This window comes from Malaclemys terrapin, chromosome 25 (assembly GCF_027887155.1).
Source record: "Malaclemys terrapin pileata isolate rMalTer1 chromosome 25, rMalTer1.hap1, whole genome shotgun sequence".
NCBI lineage: Eukaryota > Metazoa > Chordata > Testudines > Emydidae > Malaclemys > Malaclemys terrapin.
In genome coordinates, this window is record NC_071529.1 from 4226079 (window position 1) to 4249802 (window position 23724).

At 50.3% G+C, this 23724-nt stretch overlaps 1 protein-coding gene across 1 annotated transcript in view; it reads right to left on the bottom strand.

Annotated features, from left to right (window-relative positions):
* Positions 1–23724, bottom strand: part of LOC128829336 (zinc finger protein 3-like) — a 40369-nt gene that overhangs the window by 12215 nt on the left and 4430 nt on the right. Inside the window, exon 3 of the mRNA XM_054014717.1 lies at positions 10802–10928. Within this exon, the coding sequence (XP_053870692.1) occupies positions 10802–10928 (127 nt within the window). The remainder of the gene's footprint in view (positions 1–10801; positions 10929–23724) is intronic.

A 23724-nucleotide genomic window follows, 5' to 3' on the forward strand; every position in this document is an offset into this window, starting at 1 on the left:
GTTATTGCTTGTATTGTTATTAGTTAGTTTAGGATTATGTTATTGTTGTTGTAAAAGACGTAATAATAGTAATACCTTTCATGTTCATGCTAATCATGCATTATCATTGCATCCAATCAAAACCCCAAAGGTTGAAGCATCTGATTTAGAATCTGAAGTCCAGGACTTGATGCAAATAGAGATTTGAGAATGTTTGTTGTACTAGAAGTACAAAAGGGGGGGGTTGTGGAAGCAGAGAAAAGAACTGACAGAAGGGAACTGCAATGCATGATGGTTGTTAGCAAGAGTCAGGCTTCGTTAGCAAGAGACAGTCTTTGTTAGCAAGAGTCAAGCTAGCTGTGACCCTGATAACCCTGATAACGCGAGATTTGTAGAAGCCAGGATTGTGTGAGGATTGTGTGAGACGGGTGAGAAAGAGCTGTGTAAGAAGTCATTGTGACCTCAGTATAGATAAGGTGTAGAAGACCTTGTGTAGATAAGGTATAGAAACTAATTGTATGTAGGCAAGAGTCAAAACAAGTAAGGAAATGAGATATCAAGATGGCCTATGTATAAACAAAATGCAGCTGTCCCTCATTATTTCTGTAATGAAAGGTATAAATGCTTGCTGTAATTAGTTACCAGAGAGAGACCTACTTGCTCTCTCCTCTGCACATGTGAGAGTTAATAAAGCGTCTGACTTGCTGCACCTAAACAAAAACAGTGAGAACTCAGTTTTTCTCCGACACCAGTATCCATTGACCTTCCTCCCATCCACCTCCAGGGGAACAAGGTACTCTCTCCGGAGGGACAGCCCTGCGCCCACCGTATAAACCAAAAACCCTGAGTCTGGGGCATCCTGACCGGCTCTTTACAAACTCATCGGCCAGCCGTCGTGCGTGTCGCGGGTTCTCTGGCTTTCTGTCCACCAACCACAGCCTCAGGTCGGATGGGCACCGCTCATACAGTTGCTCCAGTACCAGCAGTTTGACCAGGTCCTCCTTCGTCTGGGCCCTATCAGCCCACTTGCTGGCGTATCCTTGCATGCGGACGGCTAGTTGCAGATATGAGATCTCAGGGGTTTTATCCTGACTCCGGAACCTTTCCCGGTACATCTCAGGAGTCAGCCCAAACTCACGTAGCAGGGCCTTTTTGAATAGTCCGTAGTCCCCTTTCTCTGCCTCTTCCAGTTGGCGGTACAATGCCACGGCTTTGGGGTCCAGTAAGGGGGTAAGGACCCGGAGTCTGTCCGCGGGATCAACCCGGTGCAGCTCGCAGGCCGTCTCAAAGGCCTCCAGGAAGTCATCCATGTCCTCCCCCTCTTTGCGTGGGGCCAGGATGCACTTATCAAAGCTCCGTGCAGTCCTGGGTTCCCCCTCACTCACCGCAGCCGGGGGTTCGCTGCCCTTCAATCTCGCCAGTTCCAGTTCATGCTGACGCAGTCTCTCTTCACGCTGATGCTGTCTCTCATTCTCCTGTCTCTGTCTCTCATTCTCCTCCCGTTCATGCTGTCTCTGTCGTTCACGATCCTCCAGCTCTCTCAGTTTCAGCTCTTTCTCCCATTCCAGCCAATTCCGCTCCACGGATGCCGAACGTCGCCGGGAGGATCCTCTGCTGGCCGGCGAGCTTCGCCGGGAGGGTCCCCTGCTGGCCGGGGGGGCCACGGCGCCTTCGGTATTTGCTGGGCTCCTCCCCACCCTTCCCCTAGGCATAGGAAGGAGGGGTCTCGGGAAGCCCTCAGCAGCCGGCTGACCACTCCCAGCTGGGACAGACACTGGTGCCTGCGCTGCATTTGCCAGGCTGCTTCCCTGAAACACAGGGATCAGTTCATTCGCACGATCTTCCGCCTCCAGCCGGGCAATGAGCTGTTCTTTGGTGAGCCTCCCAATGCGCAGCCCCCTCTGCTTGCACAGCTCCACCAGGTCGCTCTTAAGCCGCTTGGCATACATCTTCCTGCTGGCCACTCACCGGCCTGTGTGCTCACAGCTCCCCACAGTTCCCAGGGGGTCCCCTAGTGTGCCAGCCCTTCTCGAGGTCACCACCTCTCTGCCAGGGTCGAGCTGCAGACTCCTCCGCCCCTGGGACCACTCGCTGCGATCCCCCCGGGGGACCCTGTTACTGCAAAAGTCCTTCTCGCTGGTCACACACACCCAGGGGTAATAACCGTCTCTCTCTCACTCTTCAGCACGCCTGGTCCCCGTCAATCCCCCTTCGTTTTACTGCTCCCCAGTCACTTACTGCAGGAAGCGCCGTCCACGGGGTACAGTAGATCCCACCTCTGCCACCAGTTGTCACGGAGTATTGGGGGACTCAGGGCCCTGCACCCCCGGCTTCCTGCGATTCACCATGACTCTCAGCCAGCCAGTAAAGCAGAAGGTTTATTTGGATGACAGGAATACAGTCCAAGACAGGTCTTGCAGGCACAGACAACAGGGCCCCCCTCAGTTAGGTCCAGCTTGGGATCCCAGGGCATCCCAGCCCACCCCCCTTTGGGGGGTCAGAGCAATCTCTGCCTCCCAGCCATCTTTCCAGCGTGCTTCCAGCCCTCTCCTTCAGCGACCCCTCCCACAGCCTTTGTTCAGTTTCCCGGGCCCCGGAGTCACCTGGCCTTCAACCCCTTCCTGGGTTCTCATGTTACAAGCTCAGGTATGTTCCCTCGGGCAGACTCCCATCCCCCGATGCAGACCATCCTAGTCACACTCCCCTGTCAGCATTCACACACCCCAGCAAGAACAGTCCCAGTTCGTCACACTGGGACAAGGGGAAAACAGCTTTAGGACCCTTGCCCAGCATAAAGGATCCTTTCCGGAGGGTGGCCAAGGTTAAAAGGGCGGCTCTAAACCAAGAGAGCCCAAAGCACAGACCTCCAGACTGGAGCGCTGGGAGAAGACCACAGCCCAGTTGGAACCCCAGAGGTATGGGGGTGGGGAAAGGGCACGGGCCGCATAAACCTTCCCACATGCGAACTGCGAGTGCCATCAAGCACCCCCGACCTAAGGGGGGACGTGAAACTGGAGGGGCCTGGTGTAATTCTCACCAAGGAATGAGAGGGATGCGGGGGCATCCATGGGAACGGGGGTAGATTCGAACTGCCCCGGGTCACTGGCTAAAGTGACCCTGCTCAGTTCGGTCTCGAAGGGGGGAGATGTGACGAACTGGGCCTGTTCTTACTGTGGTCTGTGAATGCTGACAGGGGAGTGTGGCTGGGATAGTCTGCATTGCAGAATGGGAGTCTGCCCGAGGGCGCATACCTGAGCGTGTAACATGAGAACCCAGGAAGGGGTTGAAGGCCAGGTGATACCTTGGCCCGGGAAATTGAACAAAGGCTGTGGGAGGGGTCGCTGAAGGCAGAGTCTTGGGAGCTGGGAGGCAGAGATGGCTCTGACCTCCCAAGGGGGGCTGGGATGCCTGGGACCCCCCAGATGGACCTAACTGAGGGGGGCCCTGTTGTCTGTGCCTGCAAGACCTATCTTGGACTGTATTCCTGTCATCCAAATAAACCTTCTGCTTTACTGGCTGGCTGAGAGTCATGGTGAATCGCAGGAAGCCGGGGATGCAGGGCCCAGAGTCCCCCGATACTCCGCGACAGACGTCATCAAGGAAGCACACATTTGTGCCAGGGAAGGGGCTGTCCTGTGGCTGGGAGGAACAGAAGGACTCAGCAATGGTGGCTGGACTCACAGTTGGGACGGGGACGTTAGCACTGACCAGTGGAGAGAGAGAGGAGTGAACATAATAATTTTTGAAACAAGGAATGTCAAACAAAGTGAACCCAGACTGTAAAAAGAAAGGAGTGCAGGCTCTAAATGAACAGGGCCGGGGCAGGGATTCATAGAACCACATGGTTAGAAGGGAGCACAGGGGTCATCTGGTCTAACCCCCCTGCCACGATGCAGGATTTGTTGTGTCCAATCCATCCAAGACAGATGGCTCCAGCCTCCTTCTGAAAACCTCCAGGGAAGGAGGTTCCACAACTTCACTAGGCATCTGCTCCATTGTCCTCCTGTTCTTACAGAGAGGAAGTTTTTCCTGAGATTTAATCTAAGTCTGCTATGCTGGAGTTTGAACCCATTGCCTCTTGTCCTGCCTTCTGTGGCAAGAGAAAACAACTTTTCTCCATCTTTTTAGGGCAGTCTTTCAAGAATTTGAAGACCGCTATCATGACCCCCCTAAATCTCCTCTTTTCCAAACTAAATATACCCAGTTCCTTCGGCCTTTGCTCATATGGCTGCATTCCACCCTCTGATCATCTTTGTCACTCACCTCTGGATTCTTTCCAGTTTCTCCACATCCTTTCTATACATTGGTAACCAAAATTGGACACTGTACTCCAGCTGAAGTCTAACCAGCACTGAGTAGAGCGGTACTATTGTGACAGGTCCCCCCATGTGGTGCCACCTGAAACTGGGGTACCACTGAGCCCCCCTGATCCACCAGTCTGGGCTCTCTCACACTGTACTGCTGTGACAAGCTGCCAATCCCTCCAGGCTCCAGCCTGCACTTCCACCAGCATACGTACAGGTAGGGACACACCCAGCAGCAGTTACATGCAGGCAGGCGCACTGACCAGCCCCTGCATGGGAAGGCTCCAGCTAAGGCAACTACCAGCTCTTCAGGCACCACCCCCTCTGGCGTGTAAACTGAAAATTATACTGTCTTGCGCTGCACAGGGAACTGAACAGTGTAAGCTCATGAAACGCGTCCCCTCCCTCAACGTGGAGAGGAACATGCAACAGTCTTTTGCCCCGAGTTATGATTCTCATACACTAGTTTAGATAAAGCAAAAACAAGTTACAAAAGATAGATTTTAAGTGATTATAAGTGATAGCAAACAGATCAAAGCAGATTACCTAGCAAATAAAAAAATGCAAACTAAGCTTCATAAACTAAATAGATTGGATTTGAATTAGCAGATTCTCACCCTAGGTGATGATATAAGCAGGCTGAAGATCCTTAAGGGGCAAGCTGCACTTGCTTACAGCTTGGAAACCCCAGGTGTTCCATTCACAGGCTAAAAATCCCTTTAGCCTGGGTCCAGCACTTCCCCCAGATCAGTCTTTGTTCCTCGGAAAATAGAAGGGAGCATAAACTCTGGCAAGTCAAGTGTAAAAGTCTAATTAGGCAGGCCAAAAAAGAATTTGAAGAGCAAATAGCAAGATACAAAAACTAACAGCTAAAAATTTGTGAAGTACATCAGAAGCAGGAAGCCTGTCAAACAATGAGTGGTCCCACTGGCCAATGGAGATGCTAAAGAAGCATTCGAGGAAGACAAGGCCATTACTGAAAAGCTAAATGAATTCTTTTCAGCAGTCTTCACTGCAGAGGATGTGAGAGAGATTCCCATACCTGAGCCATTCTTTTTAGGTAGCAAATCGGAGAAACTGTCCCAGATTGAGGTGTCAATAAGAGGAGGTTTTGGAACAAATTGGGAAATTACACAGTAATAAGTCACCAGGACCAGATAGTATTCACACAAGAATTCTGAAGAAAGTCAACTATGAAACTGCAGAAATACTAACTGTGGTATGTAACCTATCGCTTAAATCAGCTTCTGTACCAGATGACTGGCGGATAGCTAACGTAAAGTCAATTTTTAAAAAAGGCTCCGGAGATGAGCCAGGCAATTACCGGTGGGTAAGCCTACCTGCAGTCCCAGGCAAATTGATTGAAATTACAGCGAAGAACAGAATTATCAGACACATAAATAAACACAATATGTTGGGGAAGAGTCAACACAGCTTTCTGAAAGGGAAATCATGCCTCACCAATCTACTAGAATTCTTTGAGAGGGTCAACAGGATGTGGACAAGGGTGATCCAGTGGATATAGTATATCAGGACTTTCAGAAAGCTTTTGACAAGTTCCCTCACTAAAGGCTCTTAAGCAAAGAAAGCACTCGTGGGATAAGAGGGAAGGTCCTCTTATGGATCAGTAATTGGTTAAAAGGCAGGAAACAAAGGGTCGGAATAAACAGTCAGTTTTCAGAATGGAATGTGGTAAATAGTGGGGTCCCCCAAGGATCCGTAATGGAACCAGTGTTGTTCAACATATTCATAAATAATCTGGAAAAGGGGGTACACAATGATGTTTTCAAAGTTTGAAGACAACACACAACTACTCAAGATAGTTAAATTCAAAGCTGACTGTGAAGAGTTACAAAGGGATCTCACAAAATTGGGTGACTGGATGACAAAATGGCAGATGAAATACAATGTTGATAAGTGCAAAGTAACGCACATTGGAAAACATAATCCCAGCTATAGATACACACAATACGATGGGGTCTAAATGAGCTGTTCCCACTCAAGAAAGAAATCTTGGAGTCATTGTGGACAGTTCTCTGAAAACATCTGCTCAATGTGCAGAAGCAGCCAAAAAAGCGAACAGACTGTTCAGAACTATTAGCAAAGGGATCAATAATAGGACAGAAAATATCATAATGTCACTATAAAAATCAATGCTACGCCCACACCTCGAGTACTGCGTGCAATTCCGGTGACCCCATCTCAAAAACCACATATCAGAATTGGAAAAGGTGCAGAGAAGGGCAACTAAATGATTAGGTGTAGGGAACAACTTCCATGTAAGGAGAAATTAAAAAGAGTGGGACTGTTCCGCTTAGAAAAGAAACAACGAAGGGGAGGGGAGGAGAAATATGATAGAGGACTATAAAATCATAAATGGAGTGCCGAAAGTGAATAAGGAAGTATTATTTACCCCTTCACATAACACAAGGACAAGGGGTCACTGTGTCACTCTGCACCCTGGAACCCCCATATTCACCACTGTTACCCCATATTTACCATGGTGATATGATTATGATATGTTTTGTACAAAGTATGCCGTGTGCGGTATCACTTTAAAAATCTTGATCTGGTGAACATTAATATACTGTTGGATTGTATGCACTAGCACTGTATGGGAAGTTGTGAAGTTTTGCTATGTGTGTTACTGAAATATGTTGTGAGGTTGGAAACACCGACAACCAGCCTTTGAGGTATAACACTGGAGCAGCCAGATGCGCTGATGGCCCATTTAAGGGAATCCATACTCCCAGCAACCATCCCAGAAGACTTCTCAGAGAGAACACAGATGATGAAGGCTGCTTGACCAATAGGGGCAGACCCTCACATCACAAGGATAGATCTTTTCAGCAAGCTGGAAGAAACTATAAAAGAGGAGAAATGACTTGGCCTTTCTCCTCTCACACCTAAGCTGGAAGCAACAAGAACACTGGGAAGATAAAGACTTGAACTGAGGAGACTGGTCCCCGGCTTAAAGGGGGAAACCTGTTTTAAGAATTGTAACCTCTAGTAGGGTGAGAAAACTGCTTGATCCAAATACTGCCTAGTGTAATAAGGTTTAAGATTTAGACTGTGCACTTACCTTTTATTTTCTTTGGTAACTATCTCTGAGCTTTTGTGCCTACCACTTATAATTACTTAACATCTATCTTTCTGTAGTTAATAAATCTGTGTTATATTTCACCTAAAACAGTGTATTTTGTTTGAAGTGCTTGGAAAATCTCAGCTGAGGTTACAGAGGCTTGTGTGTGTCCTCTCCACATTGAGGGAGGGGCCAACTGGGTAATAAACTTACGCTGGTCAGGCTTCTGACCACAGCAAGATGGCACAGTTCCGGGGTGCAAGGCTGGGGACTTGGGAGATTTGCTGGTGCCTTTCTCTGTGTGATTCGTGAGTAGCTCGCTCAGGGAACATTCACGCAAGTTAGCTGAGTGTGGGACTCCACATGCTGTTGTGCTGAGTGATAACAGCACCTGGAAGGGGTTGCTGCTTATCACTAGCCAAGTCTTGTGAGAGACAGTCCAGGCTGGAGAGTTAAGAGGGCACAGCAGTACCCCAGTTCTAGGTTGTACCTTGGGGATCCTGTCATAGTCACCCGATGAAATTAACGGGCAGCAGGTTTAAAACAAACAAAAGGAAGTATTTCATCACACAACACACAGTTGGCATGTGGAACTCATTGCCATGGGATTGTGTGAAGACCAAAAGTATAACTGGGTTCAAAAAAGAATTAGGTAAGTTCATGGAGAATAGGTCCATTGATGGCTATTAGCCAAGATGGTCAGAAACCACAACCCCATGCTCTGGAGTGTTCCTAAGCCTCTGAAGTTGGGAGTGGATGACAGGGGATGGATCATTTAATAATTGCACTGTTCTGTTCATTCCCTCTGAAGCATTTGGCACAGGCCACTGTCGGAAGACAGGATACTGGGCTAGATGGACCTTTGGTCTGGGCCAGTATTGACGTTCTTATGCTTTTAATGGATATGAGCAGGGCAAGCCTCCATTTGTGAAAGCCAGAGAAAAGGATGTTACAGTAACTGAGATAGGAATGATGAGAGTCTGGACAAGAGTTTTAGCTACATGGATGGAAAGGAAGGACCATATCTTAGGAATGTTATGCAGAAAGAAAATGCAAGATGGAGTCATAGGCTGGACATGAGGACCTAGAGAGCGGTCTGTGTGGAAGATCATGCCCAGTTTACAGCCTGAGTGACAGGTGGTTTGGTGGTGCTGACACAGTGATAGAGAAAGGAGGTGGGGGAATGGCTTGGCGGTTTATTAAGAGTCTCGTTAGCCATTTTTAGCTCTAATTGCAAGCCAAAAGCTAGATATCTGCAAGGGATGTCAGAGCCACAGTCTAAGATTTTGTTTGGACAGAGGGAGACAGGTGTGGAGCAGACGTAGATCTCTGACTTGTCAGCATACAGATGTAGCTGAATTTGTGTTTGTGGATGAGATCACCCGGAGACAGGGTATAGAGGAAGGAGAGAAGGGGAAGAAGGCCAGAGCCCTGTGGAACCCTCACAGGAAGTGGGGGGTGGGGAGGGCCCTCCTAAGGACAAGCTGAAGGAGTCATTCGAGACTTTGACAAAAATAGTCACAGTGGAGTGGCCCAAATTTCTGCCTCCCTGAAACCTTCCCTTCCCACTCCCACCAGACCCTCCCCACTCCCTACAGCAAGCACTCCCCAAGCCCTCCCTCCTCCTTCCCATCACCCCCAGTGTTCCCCACTCCCAGCTAACCCAGATCTCTTACCCAGTTCCTCCCCCACCAACACCACCTACATAGGGACCTCCACCCCCTTTCCCCCAATCTCCCACTTCCCCAGCCCTCCCCATGACCAGTTCCCAGAAGCTCTTGTCTCTGACTCCCTCCCTCCTCTTCCTTCCACTGTACCCTCCCCTTCCTGATTCTAATCCTCCCCTCAGCCCTCCCCTTCCTCCCACGACTGTCAGCCCTCTGCTTCGTAGTGCCCCAGGAGCACCGAGCTCTTATAACATTTCTTGGCACACACCTGGAGCTCAAACTACGGTTCTAATTGTTCATCAACTGATCTGGCATTTGTCTCAAGCTTGTACATGGCACCCACCTGCCGCTTTGGGGAAGGACAACTGGAAAAGTGAACTGCAGAGTTTGGAATTTCAAAGTGACGAGCCAAAAAGAGACTGAAATGCACATATGCAGCAAGACTCAGGCTCTGGTTAACAGCTGGAGGGTTTCCAACAACCTGCTGTCCAGAGTAACTGGCTGGCTTGAAGGGACACGCCATGGCCATTGAATCGGAGCTACATCCACGCATTTGAGTTTGAACCCTACTACTGAGAGCTTCCAGATGACGTGTGTTGTGCATTTTTATGGCATTTTGCAGGGGTTCCTCTTGGAAGTTTTGTCCTGATACCAACATTTCTGGGTTAAGAGCAATATTTTAAAGTGCCCTAAAATCTACTTGCAGATTCTGGCCTGGCCTGCACTTAGAAGTTTTGCCAGCATAGCTCTGTCATTTAGGGGTGTGAAAAATCACATCCCTAGCCAACATATGTACGCTGGCAAAAGCTCTAGTGTAGACACAAAAAAGTGGCAAAAAAGTCTATTAAAAAAAAAAATCAAGGAAATGAGATGCCCATTAGCTAGATAAACGCAAAGTTAAGGTTGCCCAGTGCTACCTCATGCCCTTCCAGCACGTGCAGGGTGGCTAAACTTAAACTTCTGAAAAACAGGAAAGGAAGAGGTAAAGTACGTGCCACTCCCTGCAATACAACCTTAACTCTGCCCTCATCCTCTACCTCTGGAGCTGCCAGTAGCCACAGGAAATGGTTTGGAAACTACCAAGGGAAGTGGAGAAGTGGAGGGTTCTCCATCTCTTGAAGTCTTCAAGTCAAGACAGGATGCCTTTTTGGAAGATGATTTAGCCAAATACAATATATTCAGCTCAATACAGCAGTAACTGGAAGAAATAGCCAAGGGATTAGGTGGAGCAGTTTGGCAGAGCTGGGGCTGAATTTAGGTGAACCGTGAGGGACCCAGGTGAGAGACCAAGTGTGAGTCATTTCAGTGCGCAGTGTTATAGGTGGTTTCGATAAAGGTGCGTAAGGATGTGTTCTTGCCACGGGGATCGTCAGCAAGTTGGTGCCGTACATGCTAGTGGTATCCAGGACTTAGGAAGGGGTAAGCGAAGGCAATGACTCAGAAGGAATTCTCAGGGCAAGGGTAAAGGAGTGGTAACAGTTTGCAAGTTTGAGATAGTCTGCAGGGAGTGGGCTCTCATTTGACTGCAGGCAACAGCTGGACCTAAACCCAAGTTTTGTCTTGGCAAAGAGGAGATGTTCGATGTTGTACTGTACTGCAGCTCTACTCTGTTCCCAACAGAACCCGTCACAGGGAGGGCAGAGCACGTGTGTCACTGGCATGTTGGGGTGTTGCCATAACAGGGCAGAGTTGAGGTTACATTGTGTGGGTGATGTGAACCTTAACTTGTTACTTCCCCTTCTAATAGCCGAGGGGACAGGAATCCTTACCCAGCGAGGCCACATTCTCATAGTTCTCCTGCATGACGTCTCTGTAGAGGGCTCTCTGAGCGGGGTCCAGCAGAGCCCACTCATCCTTGGTGAAATACACAGCCACCTCCGCGAAGGTCACCGGCCCCTGAAAGAGCAAGAGTCTCCTGGTTAGTACCAGCGGCCCCTCTGACAACCCCACTATTCACGGGGGGCAGGGCCAATCAAATGGACGCTCTGGGAGGCAGACAGTCAGCAGAGTCCCTTCCCACCCCACTCAGAGCAGCCGGGAGGCATCAGGGTGAGGGAGAAAGAGGAGCCCCTCGGCACTCCCAGCAGAGAGAGGGGGAAGGCAATCTGCTGTTCATCACACATCTACCGGCCAGAGGCTGATACAGGAGATGGAGCCCCCTGTTAGGAATCCTAAACACCCTTCCCATTGCCAGCAGCTGGGTGTGAGAGGATGGGGCAAGTCCCATAAGCCTCACTGGTGGCTGCCCGTTTCATATTTCACAGCAGCCTCTGGCTAGTGGGTTCAGGCTCCAGCACTGGGAGTCTGGTCAGTTTTCCCAGCCCGGCCCAGGAGGGTTGTTTCCTATTTCACAAATTAGGGAAATTCCACCCCCAAAACCTCAGGGGTCTGTTCCTACAATCCAGGCCCCCGGTTAAACACGGCCCAGCAGGCTTGTCACCCCTTGTCTCCCTCCCTTTCTCTACCCTGTGTATTTCCTGCCCCCTCCCACCTCCAGACCAAACTCACTGTCCCTCTTTGTCCAGCAACTCCTGGATAATCCCTACCTGAACTGGCTCCACTGAAACCATTTCCCTTCCCTGTCCCATGGGCGGGTGGGATGAGCTGGAGCGAAACACAGGCGTTATTCTGCAGCCTGGCAGGGTGAGAAAGGCAATGGTGGCGATTTCAGAACAGGCTTCAGTTTATTTCGCATCACACTTCCCCACACGTTCGAGACATGGCCGTAGGGTGACCAGACAGCAAGTGTGAAAAATCGGGACAGGGGTTGGGGGGTAATAGGAGCCTATATAAGAAAAAGACCCAAAAATCGGGACTGCCCCTATAAAATCGGGACATCTGGTCACCCTACATGGCCGTGCTAAGATGATGCTTGGTCACCTTTCTTAGTTAGTTAGTTATTTTTTCAGTGCAGACCCAGCCCCTCCCACAAGGACTAAAACCACCGAGACATTTTTAAACCTTCCCTCTAACAGTCTACGAACCAAATGCTAGAAAAGAGCAGAACCAAAGGTGTCTCTTTGGGGGATTCCCCCGACATTGTCCCTGAGGGCAGCACTCGCCCCGAGCAAGGCAAATAGAGCCAGAAACGAGCTTTTCCTCTCTCTGCTCCTCACCTTGTTAACAGGAAAGCGAATCTGCCCAGCGATGCTGCAATAAGTGTCTCCATAGGCTAGAGATCTGGGGACCTCCATTCCCACCTATTTCTTCCACTGCCCCCTTCAGTCTCTCTCTCCTCTAGCCCTTTATATCTCCTTTCCCCTCTGGCTCGGGGAATTCACTCTCCCATGGCTGGATCAGCTCCTGCAATTGCTAATGGGAGAAGAGACGACGGACGAAGAATCATAGGACTGGAAGGGACCCGGAGAGGTCGTCTAGTCCAGTCCTCTGCACTCGTGGCAGGACTAAGTATGATCCTAAGAGGGGCTGTTCGTGCAGAGTCACTTTCATGCTTGTCCCCAGCAACTTTCTCCGAGGTCTCTCTTACCTAGAGTCCCTCTGGGCCCAGCCCAAGTGAGGACCTTCTCCGTCTGGTGCTAATCCCCAGGGCAGCCCTAGGCTCAGGAGTTGATGTCGACGGAGGGCTAGTACCACATGGAGTAAGTCGTCACCTTGGAGGGGCACAGAGGAAGCTTTCATTAAGGTCACTCCCCAGCACAGAGCCTGGTAGGGGAGCAACAGCTGCTCAGCCTGGGCTCCCAGATCACAATGGAGGCAGCAGCTTCTGACCCAGGAAGCTCAACCCCAATATCCTGAGCAGAGAGAGGGAGGGAGCAGCCCCCTACCCCCTCTTTCAGCAAGGACTAGAGCTCCCTGGTCACAGCTACCAATGAAACCACTCCCCCACTGGGACAGTGCGGACCTCATTTGCCCCCATGTGCTAATCTGGAGTCACTCCTTGTTCTTCCTTGCAGTGACCCTGGATTAACACTGGTCTCGGTAAGGCCAGAAACATGGCTCAGGAGAGATGAGGCCAGAATCCTTTTAAACAGATCGTCCCACCTCCCTCACTCCCCACATCTGGGATAAGGATTTAGGACAACAGTTTTCCCCAAGTTCCTCCAGTTCTGAAGGGGACAGAGAAGCAAAATCTGTAGTGACTGTGACAGATGTGCCAATTTCCTGCAATACGGACTGACCCGTGCTAGGACGTCCTTCCCTGGATCCCACCTCCAGCCCTGCCTGCCATGGTGGGGGGCTGAGACCTCCTCCGGCCCCGGGGCTGAGGCAGGGGAATCACAGCTCTGTCCCAGCTGCGGCCGGAGGAGCACCCTGTGCTGGCAGCGGCCCGGGGCTGCAGGAGCGATCTTGTCCGCCAGCCCTGGCCCCGGGGCCGGGGGATCTGACTCTCCCCAATCTCTCACTATAACGAACCCCTGGCTACACCGAACAAGCGGCTTGAATCCCCAGGGGTTCGTTCTAGCGAGGGTGCACTGTATCCTCACAAAAGCTTACGGAATTAAGTGCAAGTATCTTTGGAGTCCATTCCATTAGATACAAAGGCTCCGTATTATTGTGGGCCTGGGTGACCAAAGGCCTATACTAAACAATGTGGCAGATAAGAATGGGCTTTGGAGACAATAGGTATGAAGTGAATTTTCTGGGAAATATCTAGGGGGATGTGAATGCAAGTTCTTCTCCCCACCCCCCGTTATGCAAAAATTCCAGGCTTTGAAACCACCCCCTGAAGAGTGGACCTTTGTCTGGTGATTACCTGTTACACGGGGCCAAGATCAAAGGCCCAAGCTGTATAAAGGAGACTGAACGAAGAAGTGGGCTGTAGTCCACGAAAGCTTATGCTCTAATAAATTTGTTAGTCTCTAAGGTGCCACAAGTACTCCTGTTCTTTTTGAACTATTCATGGTTGTTCTGTATCTTGAGCTAAGACTATTATAAACGTGTAACCACAGGAAAATCCCTTGGTGAGCTTTGAAGGACGGACTCCTCCCAGAGCCCGTGATGGATTTTAAGCTTATTAGCATGAATGGAGGTTCTTTTATTGCTTATGTTTTTTCTGTAATACTTTCACCTGAAGAAAAAATGGGCTTGCTTATAAATAGGTTTGGCGTGATTAGATTTTTATTGCTAAATGTTGACTTCACTGTACACACACAAACGGATGAAAAGATATTTCCATAGATTAGAATCCAAATTTACATGTAGGCAAAGTAAGAAAAATGCTGCTTGAGATATGCTCAGGGTTTGATTTAAGGATATTACTTAGTAAATTGTAACATGTGATGCTGACAATTCATGATTTAACCGTTCTAAAGCTTTAACTTTTCAATCTCCACTGGCATCAAACAATTATGGACTCACCCACCACCACGAATTCCCACAACTGTGAAAAATGTAAATCTATAAAAATCTAAAAACAGCGCTTAAAGTAAACATCAGTGTTACCCATCAAAATGATCAAAAAATAACGATTGAATTCTGCCAAGCCTACTTAGAAAGGGTTGGGTGGGCAATTACACGGTTTATATCCTCTGGAGAGAAACCAAACAGCAGGCAGTGGCCTGGCTTGCTGGGAATACCACTGTGTAGTCAGGAAACAGCAGCCTGGAAAAACCCCAATCAGGAGGGAGAGAGACATGGGTCTCTGCCCAAGAGGGAGCTGGAAATCTAAAAATGGATGCCCAGGATGGATCACGGAGGTGGGATACAGATGCAATTGCCCTGAATTCAGTGATTTCATAGCAGTATTTGATAAATGGATAGAAAGTTACCACCACCACCTGCTGGCTATTCACACAGGCAGCAGGGAGCCGTGGGGGATGCTTTTTTAAACAGGAAAATGGAAGAGCCAAAATATTTAAGAAAATTTCCATTCCCTTCTCAATAATAACCACCGACCCAACCGAGAGGTGGCTACATCTCAGCTCTGGGGGAAGCAACCCCCATGGAGACCATCCGTCATGAGGTTTGAAATACTTCTGACCATGTCACAGAGTCAGTGTTTAAGGCCAGAATGGATCATCAAATCATCTAGTCTGACACCTTCTGTATATCACAGGCCACCAGCACCCACCTACTAAACGCAACAACTGAAGTTAGACCAAAGTATCACAGCCAACAGGAGATGAGACTATTTATCTGCCACAGAGAGAGAACAGGAGGGATCGAGGTTCACCAGAGCCCAAGTCCCCTGCAACGGCAAGGAAATGATTAAATGAGATACACCCAGAGAATCCTGGCAAGTGACCAGCGTCCCTCTCATTTTTCCCACTCATGCGTGGAATAAATTTTGTTATGTGACACATCACCTTCATACCACATACCAAAAATTCCTATGGTGGGGGTGGGGCTGAGGGGTTTGGAGTGTGGGAGGGGCTCAGGGCTGGGGCAGCGGGTTGGGGTGCAGGGGTGTGAGGGCTCCGGCTGGGGGTGCAGGCTCTGGGGTGGGGCCAGGGATGAGGGGCTCAGAGCTGGGGCAGAGGGTTGGGGTGCAGGCTCTGGGGTGGGGCCGGGGATGAGGGACTCAGAGCTGGGGCAGAGGGTTGGGGTGCAGGCTCTGGGGTGGGGCCAGGGATGAGGGGCTCAGAGCTGGGGCAGAGGGTTGGGGTGCAGGGGTGTGAGGGCTCCGGCTGGGGGTGCAGGCTCTGGGGTGGGGCCGGGGATGAGGGACTCAGAGCTGGGGCAGAGGGTTGGGGTGCGGGCTCTGGGGTGGGGCCAGGGAGGAGGGGCTCAGGGCTGGGGCAGAGGGTTGGGGTGCAGGGGGGTGAGAGCTCCGGCTAGGGGTGCAGGCTCTGGGGTGGGTCCGGGGATGAGAGGTTTGGGGTGCAGGAGGGGGCTCTGGGGCTTTCCTCATCCCAGGCCTGGTTAATGAGCAGCCCGGAAGCTTCTCCCTGAGCCAGCAGCTTGCCGGGCAACGCCCTGGTTGCACTGAACCACTGTCCGCTCTGCCAGGCGTGTTACAGGGAAGCGGGCAGTGGCTCCGCTCCCCAGCCCGGCCGGCTCGCGGCTGCCCCCGGGGCCACCCCAATGCGCGTTTCAATTCAAAGAAGCAATTAGCTCCCCCACCCCAACGCCCCCCGGCAGAGGCGAGGGAACCTGCTGCCTTCCGCCCGCCGGGACCAACCACGGCCGGAGAGACTAAGCTGCTTCCACCGTCTCTGCTCTCCGCCAGCCCCAGGGCGCACAATACCTCCGGTCTCTGAGCACACCGCCACTAGCCCCAGTCCCCTCCTGCAGCCTATGGGCAGGAAATCTCCAGCCCCCTTCCACCTCCTGCAGCTCCCAGGGATGAGATCACTGGCCCCAGCCCCCTCCTGCAGCCTCTGGGCTGGGGGGAGAGGCACCACTCCCTGCCGTGGCAACTCCAGGGCTGGGGCCGCAGGATAGGTGCCCCTCCTGCCCGGCCCCGGCAGGTCTGGGCTGGGACTGGGTTCAGGCCAGGGGAGGGGCGCTGTGGCCATGGCAGGTCCGGGCCATAGCAGGATTGGGGCTGGGGGAATGGTGCCCTGGCTGTGGCAGGCCCAGGCCTTGGCTGGGTTTGGGCCGGGGTATGGGGCTGCTGCAGGTCCAGGCCACCCCACCCAGTTTCGGGCCGGGGTAGGGGTGACCTGGCTGCAGCAGGTCCGGGCCGGGGCTGGGTTCGGGCTGCCCCATCCCCGGCCGTGGCAGGTCCCAGGGCAGGTTCCCTGAGCACCTGCGCGGCACTAAATAGGCTGCTGCGCATCCACACAGCTTACAGGGAACTTAGCAAGTGACCCCCATGGTGCAGAGGAAGACAAAAAAACTTCCAAGATCACTGCCAATCTGACCTATGAGAAAAATCCTTCCCCACCACACAAATGGTGATCAGATAGATCTTGAGCACGGGAGCAAGAACCAGCCCGCCAAGCACCCAAGAGAGAAAATGCTCAGCACCACATCTGAGTCCTGACCAATGTCCAGTGTTTCATCTCCAGCCACGGCCATCCCTGATGCTTCAGAGGAACGAGACAAACAACAAACAAACCCAGACTACATTGGTTGAGGGTGGGGATCCCTTCCTGACCCCTGCAGGTGGCAGGCTGAAACCCTGAAGCATGAGCTTTTAGAAATGTAAGACATAACCAAGCCCCTTACCATCACAAGAAACCATGTCACACAATAGCACTCATACATTTCTCTCTCTTAAAACTAACGGAGTTGGTTAGCCCCCTGAGGGTAGTGAACCCCTCATCTTGTGCCATCTGGGAAAAAGAAAGGGGTCCAGCCAACTTTCCTGTTAGCAACTGGAAGACACTATTCCCCCAAACAGGAGGAGGCCTCTGGGTTTGTTGTATATTAAATATGGGGCAAGCCACTTTCCTCAGCAAACATTTTAATGGAGATAAAGGTGGAAACAAATTACTCTCAAGTGAGCAGGGGCAGCCAAATGCCAGGTTTAGAAAGGGGGGATCCTAGCTCTGCCCCATGTAACCAGGACAGCCATGAAACCCCTTGCCAGCCCCCTACCAGTTGAGAGACACCAATAGAGCCGGTCAATGATAACAAAATTAACTCCGCTGCCAGAACTATCCAGCATTGCCGCTGCTTTCTGTTCAGCAGCTGGGAGAGTCCTCTCGCCCTGGCAAGGTGAGCACACGAGGTAGTAACGGGGGAAGGTCCAGCAGAGTCCCAAGGAATCGCCCAGCTACACAAGCCGGCTTCCCTGATTTTGATCAGTTAATAATGTTTCAGTGGCCAAAGTCTCAAAGGTCTCAAAGACAAATGGTTTTTCCTGCATCGCTCTCGCCCAGAGAGTGACGGCTACCCTGGTCAAAAACAGTTTTTACCAGGGCTGTTGATTAATCGCAGTTAACTCACGCGATTAACTCAAAAAAATTAATCATGATTAATCGCACTGTTCAACTACAGAATACCAATTGAAATGTATTAAATATTTGTGGATGTTTTTCTACATTGTCATATATATTGTATTCTGTGTTGTAATTGAAATCAAAATGTATATTATTTTTATTACATTTTACAGTGCAAATATTAAAATATGATAAACAAAAGAAATAATATTTGTAATTCACCTCATACAAGTACTGTAGTGCAATCTCTTTATCATGAAAATGCAACTTACAAATGTAGATTCCTTTTGTTACATAACTGCTCTCAAAAACAAAACAATGTAAAACTTTAGAGCCTACCAGTCCACTCAGTCCTTTCTTGTTCAGCCAATCACTCAAACAAGTTTGTTTATATTTACAGGAGACAATGCTGCCCACTTCTTATTTATAACTTCAACAGAAAGTGAGAAGAGGCTTTTGCATGGCACTTTTGTAGCCAGCATTGCAAGGTATTTACGGTCAGCTATGCTAAACATTCGTATACCCCTTCATGCTTCAGCCACCATTCCAGAGGACATGCTTCCATGCTGATGATGCTTGTTAAAAAATAATGCATTAATTAAATTTGTGACTGAACTCCTTGGGGGGAGAACTGTATGTCCACTGCTGTTTTACTCACATTCTGCCATATATTTCACGTTATAGCAGTCTCGGACAATGACCCAGCACATTTTGTTCATTTTAAGAACGCTTTCACTGCAGATTTGACAAAACACAAAGAAGATACCAATGTGAGATTTCTAAAGATAGCTACAGAACTCGACCCAAGGTTTAAGAATCTGAAGTGCCTTCCAAAATCTGAGGGATGAGGTGTGGAGCATGCTTTCAGAAGTCTTAAAAGAGCAACACTCCAATGCAGAAACTACAGAACCTGAACCACAAAAAAAGAAAATCAACCTTCTGCTGGTGGCATCTGACTCAGATAATGAAAATGAACATGCATCGGTCCACACTGCTTTGGACTGCTTTCGAGCAGAACTTATCATCAGCATGGACGCATGTCCCCTGGAATGATGGTTGAAGCATGAAGGAAGATATGAATCTTTTGCACATCTGGCAAATAAATATCTTGCGATAAACGCCTATTCTCACTTTCAGGTTACATTATAAACAAGAAGCGGGCAGGATTATCTCCTGCAAATGTAAACAAATTTAAAAGCAGCAAAGAGTCCTGTGGCACCTTATAGACCAGGCCTGCACAACATGCGGCCCGCAGGCCGCATGCGGCCCACGTGGGCTCACTGTGCGGCCCCCGGGAAAGCGGCGGAAGGTCTGCCATGTTCGCCCCCTGCCCGGGGAGGGAGGGGCCGACCTCAAAGCTCCACGCACACGCTGCGCTCCGGGGGAGGGGAGGGGCAATTTGACCTGGACTCCACAGGGGCCCCCAGGAGTATGTCGGAGGCTCCCCCCGCCTCCGTCTTCCCCCATCCCCCAGTGTCTCAGCTGGTAAGGGGGCGGGGCTGCGAGCTGCGGCCGAGTGGGAGCTCTGGGGCCACTCCTGGACGCGGTGCGCTGAGGCTCCGGGAGAGGGAGTAAGTAGCATGTTAAGAGCTGGGCACCCCCCCGACCCCATCCCCCCCACAACCCTGACCCCCAGCTCTGAGCCCAGCCCCTCTGAGCTGGGCTCCCCCCCGACCCACCCCCCAAAGCCCTGACCCCCAGCTCTGAGGCCAGCCCCTGTGAGCCAGGCACCCCCCGACCCCATCCCCCCCCCACAGCGCAGACCCCCAGCTCTGAGCCCAGCCCCTCTGAGCCAGGCTCCCCCCCAACCCCATCCCCCTCACAGCCCTGACCCCCAGCTCCGAGCCCAGCCCCTCTGAGCCGGACACCCCCCAATCCCATCTCCCCACATCCCTGAGCCCAGCCCCTGTGAGCCGGGCACCCCCGAACCCAGAGCCCAGCTCCCCACCCAGCCCTGGGCAACAGCAGCACGACCCCCAGGCAGGGACAGCCCATTGGCACCAACCATCACCCAGCAAGAGCCCATTATGTAATTGCAAATGTATACATACCATTACAGCTTTTAATGTTTTTAAATAATGTATTTAGTATATTTTCAAATTATTACAAATTATTTTTTGAATGTATTTCACTGGTTATTTTTTACATTTCCAAATACGTTACTAGAGCATTGCAACTTTTTTTTATGGAAGGGACCCCTGAAATTGCTTTGCCCCAGGCCCCCTGAATCCTCTGGGCAGCCCTGCGGCTACTGCGCTGGTTGCTCCCAGGGCGGCCTCCGTAGTGATGGGGGGAGGGTTTGAACTGTCTGTGGGCAGCCAGGAAATTCCCGGGGGAGACGTGTGTGTGTGTGTTGCACCTGCCGTGCCCCAACTGCTGCCCCCTTCCCTGGTCCAGAGACCTTACCCCTTCCCGGCCCCTATCACACTGCTTCTCCCCCACCCTCCCCCCCGGGCTCCCTGTGTTTGTGTGTTGGACAGTCACATCCAATCCTTTCACACTGCCCCCCTTTTCCCCTCCCCTTATTTCATGGGGGGATGACGAGCCGAGCGGGCGGGTGGGCAGGTTGTGGCGGCAAGGCTTTATACTTGGGGGGGGGGGGTGAGGAGGCGAGTGGCAAGTCGGTGGCTGGAGGGAGGCGTCCATTTTCAGTATTTTAATTTTTGGTATGCTGTGTGCAGTAATATAGTGACCCCTGGGGGGGCTGAAGAGGGATGTAATGATGGGGCCGAGCAGGGAGGGGGCGGGTGCTATTTTACTGCTGTGATCTGGTTACCCTATGCGCACCATTTCTTTCCCCCTCTACAGGCTTCCACACACTGTCAGTGCCTTGCTAGTGTGCCACGCGCCGTGAGATGTCTCTTCTCTTTGTGTGTGACTGTGAGCAGGAGCAGCGCCAGGGTTTTTGCTGCCCTAGGCGGCAGCGCTCCTCCTCTGAGCATTCGGCGGCAGGGGTCCTTCCGCTCCACATCTTCGGGGCACTTCGGCAGCAGATCCCGGAGCGAGTGAAGGACCCACCGGCAAATTTCCACCGAAGACCCGAAGCGGAAGGACCCCTCCCGCCAAATTTCTGCCGAGGGTGGCAAAATGCCACCCCCCAAATCCTGCCGCCCTAGGTGACCGCTTAGGGTCGCCTAGTGGAAGTGCCGGCCCTGACTGTGAGTGTTTCCCTTGTGTGTGAATTTATTCAACAAAATCTTGAGCTTCATAATGACTACCATGAGTGAAAAGAAAAACAGAATCAGAGCACAGAGTTTTCAACACTGAATGGATGAATAAATACTTACATACTGTTTCCAAAGACAAAATACTGTGCCTCGTGTGTCGCGAAATGTTAGCTGTTCCGAAAGAATACAACCTTCGGTGGCACTTTGAAACTGAGCATCCCAATCTCGCCAAATTGAACCCAAATGAAAAAATAACGAAAGCAGCCAGTTTAGCGAAAAACCTTAGTGGAGAACAGCAAATTTTCAAGAAAGTGAGCACTGAGAACGATAGTTACTAAAGTAAGCTTTCAAATTTCTAAGGAAATTGCTGCTGCTGGGAAATGCTTCACAGAAGGCGAGTTTTTAATAAAGTGTATGTTGATTGCTGTATCTGAGTTATGTCCAGAAAAGAGGGGAATATTTGAGAATGTCAGTCTATCACGCATGACTGTACAGAGAAGAATACCTGACATTTCTACCAATCTAAGTGATCAGTTAAAGCAGAGAGTCAGTGAATTCTGCTTTTACTCCCTAGCTATGGATAAAAGCACCGATTTACAAGACACCACCCAACTTCTTATTTTTATTAGAGGTATTGATAAAGACTTTGAAATTACTGAAGAACTTATTGGCATGTGCTCCATGACGGGTCGCACAACCAGAAAAGAAATCTCCAGTGAAGTGATAAAGTGCATGAATGATAAGTTGGGATTAGATTTCACAAACTTGGTGGCCATTTGTACTGATGGGTGCTCCAGCTATGTGTGGAAAAAATGTTGGAGCAGTTACTCTTCTTGAAGAATTTATCGAGAGAGAAATAGCCAAACATCACTGCATTATACATCAGCAGGTTTGTGTAGCAAAGTCTTAAAATTTGAGCATGTAATGTCAATGGTAGTTTCCATTGTAAACTACATCCGTTCTAGAGGACTAAACCATAGGACATTTCGAGCCTTTCTTGAAGGGGAAGACGCCGAGTGCAGCGACTTAATCTACCATACAGAAGTGAGGTGGTTGAGTCGAGGAAGAGTGCTCCAGCGTTTCGTTGCTTTGAAAGAGGAGGTAGCAAAATTCCTAGAAAATGTGCCAAAAAAATTCCCAGAGTTTGAAAATGAGTCCTGGAATCAAGATCTCTTTCTTTTGTGACATTACAGCACACCTGAATGATCTCAACATTCAACTTCACGGAAAAAAACAATTTATATTTCAAATGTGTGCAGCAGTGAAAGCTTTCAAAATGAAATTGAAACTTTTCAGAAGTCAGCTGTCAAAAGGTGAAATGTGTCACTTTCCCACTTGTGCACAGCATATCTCTCAGCACAAACACAACGAGTTAGGAGAGAAATACGCAAAGCACATCATTCTTTTGATTGAAGAATTTGACAGAAGACTTACTTTGTCTAAAGACGATGACGTCCAGTTGAAGCTGATTGAAGATCCCTTTTCTGTGGATCCAGAGGAAGTGCCACTAGATTTGCAGTTGGAGGTTATTGAACTTCAATGTTCGGTAGTTTATCGACATAAGCACAGAGAAAACAGCCTGTGAGACTTCTACAAAAGTCTGGATGATGAAAAATACAAGAATCTTATCGAAGTTGCACTAAAAACGTTCAGCATTTTTGGAAGCACTTACATATGTGAACAAACATTTTCCATCATGAACATGAATAAAAACAAGCCACGTTCTTCTCTGACGACCATTTGGAAGACATTATGAAAATATCCACTTCAAATATGACCCCCAAATACGACAAGCTTGTTGCCGAAAAGAGATGTAATATCTCTCATTAAACTTGCAAGGTAATTATGAAAAGTACAAATGGTTTTTTTTCAATGGAACAGGGGTTTTTCATTTTTCCATGATTCATAAAAAAAATTAAAATAATTTTAAAAATTGTTTGCTTTAATTGAAAAATTCTTAATAAAGTATCACACACACACCCCCAACCTTCCTTTTCGGCCCACAGCTGTTTCGGCAGGGTGGCGCTGGAGAAGGAGGGTTTGTTTCCATGGGGCGGGTGGTGCTGGGGCGGGGGATGTGTTTCGGGGGATGTAGCAGGGTGGTTACCCCGCTCCTGCCCTGAAGGGCTTTAAACAGCCCTGGGGGAGGGCTGTGGCAGGGGAAAAGCTGGGCTGATTGGGGAAGCGGCTGCAGCTAGGCCATATCCCAATCAGGCCCCAGCTGGCCTGTATAAAAAGGCTGTGAGCCAGCGGCCCAGAGGAAGTCTCTCTCTGCTTGTAGAGAGAGAAGGGCCTGGCTACTAGGGAGCTGAGCAGGGTACTGGGAGTGGAGCTGGGCTGGGGAAGGCTAGAGGAGCTGGGGAAATCCAGCCTGGAAAACCCCCAAGCTGCGGAGCTAGCTAAGGGCCTAAGACCAGTATCAGGGCTGCAGAGGGGCAGCCCAGCTCTAGAGAGAGGCAGCAGGTCCAAACCCAACCCAACCTTGCCTGTGATGAGTGGCTTATACTGCAGTCTGCCCCAGGGTGCAGGGGCTAGTTGGTGACTGGCAGTGGCCTTATTCTGAGGCGAGGTAGGGATAGTGGGTGGGGGCTCCCCAGAGAGGGGAGACCTAGAGGCAGAGTGTGGGGGTATTGCCAGGGGGCAGCACCCCAGATCAAAGGGTGGGACATGGGGCCAGCGGCAGCGGGACACCAGCCTGCAGAGGGTGCTTCAACGGCTGGATGAGCTAATTCCCGA